Here is a 10,544-nt window from a genome sequence, read left to right on the forward strand (position 1 = left end):
GGTTGATTAAACACACACTTCTTCAGATACTTGTAGATTTGTTTTCTCCACTGAGACTCCTTGAAGTGCACAAGATGAATGAGACCATTTATTAAACCCAGAGGACATGGTTTAAACATTTTACTAAAGCCTCTTCACTATAGAATATGTCAAGTCTGATCATGTCAAACCAAGGTCAATTTAACATCTTAGAAGGCAGACAGACTTAAACTGATGACATTCCTCTGTTCCCGCTTTGGTTTTCTGTTTTTGACTCAATTGGCACTTTTTAAAGATGCAATCCAGAAATGCTGCCACCATGTGGCGAAACATGAGGACCAAGAGACCAGACCAGGAGTCAGAGTTTCCTGATTCAATTAATTTCAGCTTTATTTATATACCACCAGGCAGAGGTGGGAGATTGGAGCCTGATCAAGTCATCTCTGTGCCATGTTTTTGCCCTGATGTGATACATGGTCAGAGCATAAACGTGGCATGGAGATGACTTGATCAGGCTCCAATCTCCCACCTCTGCCACCAGGTACAACAATCATTTGAAGCCACTTTTACAGACAGAAACATTTAATAAAGAAGCAAAGTGTGATTGTAAAGTACACTTTAATTCATATTCATGCAGAAATGGCTAAACGTGCTGATGTGCAAAGGGATTATGATCACAAAAGAAATAAAAACAGACAATAGACAGCAAAGAAACTTGAAGGTCTTGAAATAACCATTTCGTGAACTGCCTCAAACAGATGCAATAAGAACATTTACAAATCAAATTTTAAATCTTGTAGATATTGCTGTGTTACATTTGATCCTGTGGTTTTTCTTCCTCTTCAGACTGCTCTTCCTCCTCAGTTTCTTTCTGCTCCTTCATCTCAGTCTCAGGGTAAAATGGCGTCTCCAGGACAGCCTCCTTCTCCTCCAATGTTTCCAAACCTTGGACCAGAGAGTCGGACATCTTCTGCCATGAATCCATCACTGAGCTCCACAGCGCCGCTCTGGCTCGGATTAATTTTGAGACTTGAGTCTCGCTGCCTTTGGCCAGATCCATGCTGGTTTTGCAGATCGTGAAGACGTCCATACCCAGGAAGAGAGCGTTGAGTGTGATGAAACCAGCTCGGGCTGTTTTGGTTAAAGCAAGAGAGCTTTTGGCTGCTGCCTGACCGATATCAGGGACATCTGAGGCCACTCTGGGAATGCTACTTAGAGCTTTACCCTCCTGAGCCAACACTTTACCAGCACCTGCTGCAGCCTGCTGACTTTTTAAAAGAACGGAAGCATCCTTTACAATTGAATCAATGCCTCTTTTAACAGCATAGCCCTCACGGATGATCTTAAAGACTGCCCGACCCACTTCTCTTTGGTTGACTCCCAGTTTGGAGTCTATTTGACATTTTGTTTCATCCACACAAGCCTGGAGCCTCTGCACATCCTCCATGAAGCTCTTGAAGGTGTTTTTGGCTTTCTTCTGTTGAGTGTTGTTCACTCCCATTTCAGTGGCAGTGGTGACCATGCTGTTGACACCGCTGGTGACTCCCAGTCCGGTCCCGGCCAGAATCAGAGACAGGGACACTCCAGCGGTGATGGGCATCAATGCCAGGCCAACAATGGACAGAATGCCACCGACCACCCCCACTGAACTACCGGCCACAGCAGAAATTCTCGCTCCCATGTTCATCCTGTCCAGTTGAACAGCGGTTTCCTCCAGTTCCTTCAGGAACGTCAGCATCCCGGGCTGTCGGTTCTTAAACTCAGTGATGAAGTGTTCACCTGGTTTCTGTTGAAACAAGAACGCCATCCGGAAGTGTGGATCATTCCTGAGATGAGAAAACAGAGGTAAAGGTAAAGGTACTTTATTTGTCATTATACAGTGAATGTACAACGAAATTTTTCCTCTGCATTTAACCCATCCTTCGATGCCGCTAAAGCATTCCGTGAGGAGCAGTGGGCAGCTGCCGAGAGCGCCCGGGGACCCATCTCCAGATGTGGAGCCAGGCTAATGGTCAGAATTACCTGACTGGAGGATTGATGTATCGTGCATGTTACTGGTTGATGGGGAAACCGGAGAGAACACAGAAACACCAAAAAGACTCAGGATACCTTTCAGGGGAAACATTGTTTGTGCTTTTCTGCTTGGGAAAGGTTTCACGTTTACATGGCAGCATTTTGAAAACATCCAGTTTCACAGAGCGAGGTGGAAGGACCCATGCGCAGGCAGCCGCAGGGCAGGGTAGAGTGCAGGCATAGGGAAACAAACACACAGACAGACCCACGGGAACCAACAAGACACACCAGAAGAGCCAAACTTATATAGGGGGCAAGACAGGTGCAACACATTAGGGCAATAACGAGGCGGGTGACCAGGCAGATAAAATAATAAAAAGCTTGAACCTCAGATGAACCATCTGTGCCTGGAGAGCTCACAATCAGACAGAGAGATTGCAGTTTCCTAATGATTTGCTGAATGCTGAAGGCATAAAGGAAGAAAGTCACCTGATCTCAACCAGCTGGTTGATGTGATCGAGCATCCTCTGGATGTCTTCTTCAGGTAATCCAGCACTCAGGTCGACCACCGTCTCTCCAACCATTTCCAAGTCAAAGTCACTGAAGTCACTAAGGAAAGAAGTCAAGTTTGAGTTGAAAAGGAAATTGGAGGAAAGGAAAACAGGAAATTTGAATTATGTCTTCAATAAAATTGATGTTTATGTGGGGGATCAATACTTTAGGTTGTATTTGGGTTTATGATCAATTACCTTTTCCCAAACTTCTCACAGATGCTGCTGGTGGTCTGGATGTATTTTTCCAGCTGGTATGCCAGAACCTCCACATTCTGAAGTCTCGGAACAAAAAATGGATCCATGTCTATCTTGAACTCCAGCACCAGAGGACCGATTGCTTTTGCAGAGGAGACCATGACCTGAGCGTAATCCAGTGTGACGTGTCTGGGCAGATGGAGCAGCTGATTCTCTGTGAAGACCTCCAGTGAGGTGGAAGCTAGTTTCTCCACAGCCTCCAGGAAGGGGCTGATCTCCTGCAGACCCTGCAGGATGTTCTTCAGCAGCTCGGTCAGTTGGCTTTCCAGCTTTGCACGTTGTGTGTCTTTGATGTTCCTCAGCATTTCCACCTCAGTCTCCCTGGACTCCTTCCACTTAGAGGACGTCTCGCAGAACATCCTCACTGTGTGGATGTATGTGAGGGTGTCTTTGGTGTACCCCGACAGCGCCACCTGCAGTTCTTCACTGAGACAGAAAACAAGTTTGAGACAGTGTTACCTGTCAATTCAGGAGAGATACAAAATGCAGCTTCTTCAATGTAAACTTTGGCAACGTTGAGGTGAAAATGTACATTTTATCATTTTGGCTTTCTGTTTACACGACAACGGTGCCCAGAGTTACAGATAAAAGCCATCTCCATGGAAGAGGAGGACACCACAACTTTTTTGAAACACTGCAACTGGTCCTGCACACCCAGGCTGTCATAAAAAGCAGTTCTGCACATGCTCAGATGAACAAAAAGAGCAAGGTTTTCCTCCAAAGTATCATGACTCTCAGTCCAGATTCTCCTGGTCCTGGTTCTGCTCGAAGTCCAGATTTTCCTGGACTTGATAGTTTGAGAGTTGACAGGCACCGTAACAACCGTCCAGAAAGTGGACCAACATAAGCAGCACATTGTTTTCAGTGTACGAAAACAATGTACGAAATACATTGCAAAATTATATGAAATCAATACACCACACCCTGAAGCTGCAGACTGTGGTGGACTATATGATGGAGGGTTTCTGTGACAGTCTGAGATGAAGTCTCCATATTTGAGATCACACATATGCATTCACCCAGCATTTTTACTTTTCCTACAGCTGTGTGCCATATCATATGGTTTTGGGATGACCACGTAGAGATGCTGCATATTACAGAATGCTCTCGAACTGTTCACATATCGTCCCACACCTTCTTTTGGAGTGTGATGTCTGTCACAATAGGCAATCTTTGCACTTCTATGTGTGGTTTTGTTCGTGAGTGTTCTTGGCCACTGTTAAATAAAGCAGATTGGCACCTCTTCTTCTCAGATGAAGCTAATGAGTGAGGCACACACCGAATTCCAAGCAACATGTCTCTTGCATGTCTGTGACTGAGTACGTTTCCTAAATGTGTCTGAGGCACTGGCTACATCAACTGAGACATTGGGAGGGAGCTCCCAGACAGCGAGAGAGACAACCACTGCTGGAGAGCCAATCAGTTATAGCCCGAGACATGCCTGAAGTGCACCATTAAATGGGCATGTACCACCACTGCAATTCAATGGAGATGAAGCAGATATCACATGAGGCAAGATTCGTGGCTCACCGAAAAACCATCGGGGTCAAAGAAACAACACTGGGAATGGACCCAGGGGAGGCAGGAGCCATAGATATTAGTAGGAAAAGTGAACTTTCATATGAAGAACTGTGTGGTTGCTTGGATGATACGGAAATAATGCTAATCCTCTATGAAGCTCCAGAGGACAACAGGAAAAGTTGGGAAATATTAAGGTGCCATTTTGAGTTTTGTAAAAAAAAACATGGATTGTTGGCTTATACATCAGGCTAACTAATGTGCTAAAAGGTGACAGAAACTGTAAGACCATTTGACCCATGTTTAGAAGATAGTTTCTGTCATGTTCTGCTCTGCTGTAGCCATATTTGGGGCGCTGTGGCCTTGTTGGGGTTTTCAGTCTTGTTTCAGGTGCCAGGCTGTTATGCAGAAGCAGGAAGCTGCTGCTGATTGCAGGGATTTGTTTCACCCAATGCAGGATCATAACCATTGCTTCAGTCAGTCAGTGTGTGAGAGAGGTGTTTAGCTCTCAGTATTATGAGTATTATGAGTCCCTCTGTCTTTGGTCTGTTGACTTGCACAGCCAACAATTCTGTCCTGCCCTGCATTGAAGATCCGGCCGTCCACCTGCCCACACTCCAACCCCGACGTTACTCTGGATCCATAACCTGTTCTGGAGGATCCACTCAAGACTCTACACCTTAGACTAAGTTTTGTTTATTTTTAAGGATTTATTTATTTTAATTAAATACATTGCTGCCTCTGCTTGATTTCTGCTCCTGAGCCTCAGGCCACCCTATAACAGTCTCAGCATTGAAAAGAGCAAAGGAAATGCTCAGTAACGCACTTCTAGTGGCGATGGTCTTTAAAGGTCTGACGGATGAGTATAATCTATTTTCAGTGCATGTGACTCAGACCAAAGAGACATTAACCTTCACAGAGTTCAATAAAAGGTTGAGTAGTTTAGAATGCAAATTTTGCTACTGCTCCCCCCTGACCTGCCACCTTAAAGTGGTCGGGGAGTTTGAGTTCCTGTGTGATCCCAGGAGCTATGTTGTCCGGGGCTTATGCCCCTGGTAGGGTTTCCCATGGCAAACAGGTCTTGGGTGATGGGCTAGACTAAGGAGAGATCAACAGCCCTTAAAGAGTTATCTAGGAGTTAATCTAGGTCCCTGACGTCAACTAGTGTGGTGCAGCCGGGCCCCCCCCTGTAGCTAAGCCTGGGGTTGGGGCTCGCAAGCGAGCACCTGGTGGCCGGGCCTTTGCCCACGGGGCCCGGCTGGGCTCAGCACGAAGGGGCCACGTGGGCCAGCCCTACGGTGGACCCACCACCCGCCGAAGAAACCGCAGGGGCCAGGTGCAATGTGGATTGGGTGGCAGCCAACGGAAGGTTGCCCGGCAACCTGATCCTCGGACACAGAGACTAACTCTGGGGACATGGAATGTCACCTCATTGGGGAGGAAGGAGCCTGAGCTTGTGAGGGAGCCGAGAGGTACCGGCTAGATATAGTCGGGCTCACCTCCACACAGCCTGGGCTCAGAAACCCAACCTTTCGAGAAGGGCTGGACTCTCCACTTCTCTGGCATTGCCCGTGGTGAGAGGCGGCGGTGTGGTGTGGTTGCGCTTACAGCCCCACAGCTCAGCCGCCATGTGTTGGAGTTCTCCCCAGTTAAATGAGAGGGTCGCATCTCTGGGCCTTCGGGTTGGGGATAGGTGCCTCACTGTTATTTCGGCTTAAGAGCCAAACAGCAGTGCAGAGTACCTGGCCTTCTTGGAGTCCCTGGGAGGGGTGCTGGACAGTGCTCCATCTGGGGACTCCACTGTTCCATTGGGGGACTTCAACGCCCATGTGGGCAGCAACAGTGAGACCTGGAAGGGGGTGCTTGGGACGCATTGCCTCCCTGATCTGAACTCGAGTGGTGCTCTGTTATTGGACTTCTGTGCTAGCCACAGTTTGTCCATAATGAACACCATGTTAGAGCACAGGGGTGTCCATAAATGCACTTGGCACAAGGACACCCTAGGTCGGAGGTCACTGATCGACTTTGTTGTTGTGTCATCTGACCACCAGCTGTGTGTTTTGGACTCTTGGGTGAAGAGAGGAGCAGAGCTGTCGACCGATCACCACCTGGTGGTGAATTGGATTTGCTGGCGGAAGAGGAAACTGGACAGACTTCGCAGACTCAAACGTGTTGTGAGGGTCTGCTGGGAATGTCTGGTGGAACCCTCTGTCAGCATGGTCTTCAACTCCCACCTCCGGGAGAGCTTTTCTCATGTCCCAAGGGGTGCTGTTCACATACAGTCTGAGTGGACCATGTTCTCCACCTCCATTGTTGAAGCAGCTGTTTTGAGCTGTGGTCTTGAGGTCTCCAGTGCCTGTCGTGGCGGGAACCCCCGAACCTGGTGGTGGAGTCCTATCAAGTCTTGTTGGCTCATGGGACTCCAGAAGCAGCTGACAGGTACCGGCAGGCCAAGCAAACGGCAGCCCGAGCGGCTGTGGAGGCAAAAACTTGAGTCTGGGAGGAGTTCAGGAGGCCATGGAGGAAGACTACCGATTGGCCTCAAGGAAGTTCTGGCAAACCATCCGGCGCTTCAGGAGGGGAAAGCAGGTCTTCACCAACACTATTTACAGTAGAGGTGGGGAGCTGCTGTCCTCAACTGGGGATATCATAGGACGGTGGAAGTAATACTTCGAGGACCTCCTCAATCCTGTCGCCACGTCTTCCGTGGAGGAAGCAGAGGCTGAGGTCTTTTTTTTTTTTTTTTTTTAATTTATCCTTTATTTAACCAGGTAGGTCCCGTTGAGATTAAAAACCTCTTTTTCAAGGGAGTCCAGGTCTCAGAGGCGGACTCGTCCATCACCCAAGCTGAAGTCACCGAGGTGGTTAGTAAACTCCGCAGTGGCAAGGCACTGGTTGTGGATGAGATTCGCCCTGAGTACCTTAAGTCTCTGGAAGTGCAGGGACTGCCTTGGTTGACATACCTCTGCAACATTGCGTGGCAGTCGGGGACGGTGTCTCTGGATTGGCAGACTGGGGTGGTGGTCCCCCTTTTTAAAAAGGGAATACGGAGTCGGGGGCCCCTTGTTAAGGGTCATCCAGTCTCTGAATGACCGGTGTAGGAGTCTGGTCCGCATTGCCGACAGTAAGTCGGACCTGTTCTCGGTGCATGTGGGATGGCAAGGCTGCCCTTTGTCACCGGTTCTATCCATAATCTTCATGGACAGAATTTCTAGGTGCAACCAGGGGCCGGAGGGGGTTCGGTTCGGGGACCACAGGATTTCATCTCTGCTTTTCGCAGATGATGTTGTCCTGTTGGCTCCATTGAACCTGGACCTGAAGCAGGCACTGGGGCGATTTTCAGCCGAGTGTGAAGCGACACAGATGAGGATCAGCACCTCCAAATCAGAGGCCATGGTCGACCGGAAGAAGGTGGCTTCCCCTCTCCAGATTGGTGGAAAGACTCTGGCCTAAGTGGAGGAGTTTAAAGCGGACCTATTATGCTATTTTTCAGTCACATCATATAGGTCACAGAAGCCCAAAAACATAGTATATAAGTTTGTTCTCTCGAAATTGATCCTATGTTTGGAGTTTGAGTGGTCTAAAAAGTGGCTCTTCAGAGCCCTGATCAGAACAGCCTGTTTTTCACAGCCCACTTTCCGGGATGCACTTGAACGCATCTGGCCACGCCCACTCTCTCACGGTGGGGACACAGTCAGAGGCACATCCCCTCGATCGTTTCAGCTTAAAAGTAAACTCTGGTTTTTTGACACCTGGACCTTATTTATAGGTGTGTGCATGCTCATATACTCACTCAGAAAAACAACGCTCATTTCGGCTATATTTTTTCATCCATCACCAGTGTTATCATAAAGTCAGCTCGTCTACCGTCTTCAGGTGGGTCAGCTGATCTGGATCCGGAGCCTCCAGCAGGAGAGAGAGCTCCAGGAGGCGAGCAGCGAGTCGCCGTGGGCCCCGCGTCCCACGCGCGGTGCGCCTCCGCTGGCTTGCGGAACTCCAGAGCCTCCGTGGAGCAGCTCTAGGCTGTTTACCCGATCAGCCCCAACTCGGCCCCTGGAAGTCAGGCACCCAGGTGCCGTGACAGCTGAGGCCGAGCCAAAGTGCCTCTCTGCTGGGGAGAGGAGCTCCACAACGTTCCCATCCGAGCTAACTGTGGCTAAGTTAGTGAAAACTGTCAGCTCGTCTACGGTGGATGGGCTGACTTTATGATAACAATGGCGATGGATGAAAAAATTGTGACCTATCTGGGGGCGGCCAAAGGCTGGATCCTCTTCCGGGGGGGGGGGAGTGGTGTTCCTCTTGTTGACATAGACAAAAGTAAGATTTCAAAATCGCGTGTTTGATTGTACATTTCCTTAAAAGTGGAGTGTGCAATTGAAGGAGGTGACTGAATTTTTCACTTCTGGGGGATCATACAGAGGCTCTGGGAGGTAATATGACTGTAAAGACACCTTTTCAAAGTGAATTTTGCATAACATGACTCCTTCAAGTATGTTGGGGTCTTGTTCACGAGTGGGGGACGGATGGAGTGTGAGATTGACAGGCGGATTGGTGCAGTGTCTGCAGTAATGCGGTCGTTGCATCGGTCTGTTGTGGTAAAGAAAGAGTTGAGCTGAAAGGCGAAGCTCTCGATTTACGAGTCAATCTACGTTCCCACCCTCATCTATGGTCATGAGCAGTGATTGTGAAATGGTGGCCCGCGGGCCGAATCCCCACCCCCCGCCCCTCTCCGATGGCTCTTAAGATGGTTTCATGTTCCGCTATTTTGAAAATAAAAAATGATGGATTGCAAAAACCTTCCAATAAAGAGACTTTTTCTCACCTACTTGTGTCTCCTAGTAAGCTCTTGTGTCCAAATTATACCGTTCTGTAACACTATAGGTTTAATGTATTCAGACAATGCACCAAACAAAACCCCGCTTTAGAGGGAGGATGTGATGAAACGGCAGAGAGGTGACGAAGGTGAGACAGAGAGAGTTTTTGTGTCAGTTTAGAAAAATATTTCAAATCTAAAATGAATTCAGACAAACTAAGGAACGTGATGATAATCAAATGTATGTTTTTTATTTGTTAAGAGAGACAGGCAAAAGTGTAAGTGCAGAGGCAAGAAGACAGCAAAGATAAAGAGAACAGAAGAGGTGTGACAGAGGAACAAAGTGGTTTGTGAAAAAGAGGAAGCCACGGAAGAGGAACCTGACAGACAGAACATGAGACGAGGACTGAGGAAAGACATTTCTACAACTGAAATGCATCCAGTCAGCTGCTAGAACAAAACAAACAGATAAAAAAATAAGTTCTGCCTTCTTAAGTATAAGTTCAGCAGTTCAAACCATACTGACCCAAAAACACAACCTGGTGAAAGACTTGGATGCCATAACAGGAAGTGGGAGGAGGAAGCTTCCAATTTTGATGTTCAGGGAAGTGACAGGCTGTCTCAAACACACACGTCATGAACACACTGAAGTTACTAATGCTTGAAATACTTTCTTCCATTTCAATTAAACTGGTCTTCATCTTCGTCTCTACTTTGTAGTTTCTGCAGGGGGGTAGTTAGTGGTCGACCTCAGTGTTTCTAAGACTCTGGCTACGCCCCTGAGTAGCATTGATAGAATAAGGTGTCTTTTGTCAAAATTTGTAAAGATTTACCCATTAAATTCATGTATCTGGTCGAGAATAACAGCAGTATATGTCATGTTGGTTATTTTCTATTTCATCCAAGAGAAAAGTTAAACTGTAAAAGTAAAACCAAAGTTTAACTTTGTTGTTGAATAAATATTAAAGTGTTACCTGCTGGCAGACATGGTCGGTCTGGAGCTCTTTGGTTATTTTCTTTTTCAAGAGGGAAGAAATCAAACTGAAGGTTTCCTGAGTGGATTTCTGTTTCCTTGATGTGCAGAGATGAAATGAGTCCTCTGATTCTGACTGCAAGGAGATTTATAAAATGTCTTGCTTTTGCTTTCTGTTTGGACACGGTTCCCCCCTACTATGTTTCACGTAATCTTCATCCTGTTACAGCAGCTTTATTACAGAATACAATAGACCACACTATACTGCTGAACAAAACTGAGCAAATATGTCATCAGAGGGGGAACATCAGTGGATCTTCAGTCATTTACGGAGCAGAAAGTAGTTTGTGCAGATTGACAATGTCACATCTGAACTGTGGTCAAGCCACTTCTTAGCATGCAGTCAAACCAGCCGCACGTTGATTCGCTGTGCACAAAA

At 47.4% G+C, this 10,544-nt stretch overlaps 1 protein-coding gene across 1 annotated transcript; it reads right to left on the reverse strand.

Annotated features, from left to right (window-relative positions):
• Nucleotides 1-529: 529 nt before the first annotated feature.
• Nucleotides 530-10,242, reverse strand: LOC115387041 (apolipoprotein L2-like). The gene is made up of 4 exons (XM_030089569.1): nt 10,107-10,242; nt 2,742-3,227; nt 2,482-2,601; nt 530-1,805 (listed from the first exon to the last, which is right to left on the reverse strand). Exons 1-4 carry the CDS (start codon nt 10,118-10,120, stop codon nt 791-793), a joined length of 1,635 nt encoding a protein of 544 aa, XP_029945429.1. The 5' UTR covers nt 10,121-10,242; the 3' UTR covers nt 530-790.
• Between the last annotated feature and the right edge of the window lie 302 nt (nt 10,243-10,544).

Source organism: Salarias fasciatus, chromosome 4 (genome assembly GCF_902148845.1).
Source record: "Salarias fasciatus chromosome 4, fSalaFa1.1, whole genome shotgun sequence".
NCBI lineage: Eukaryota > Metazoa > Chordata > Actinopteri > Blenniiformes > Blenniidae > Salarias > Salarias fasciatus.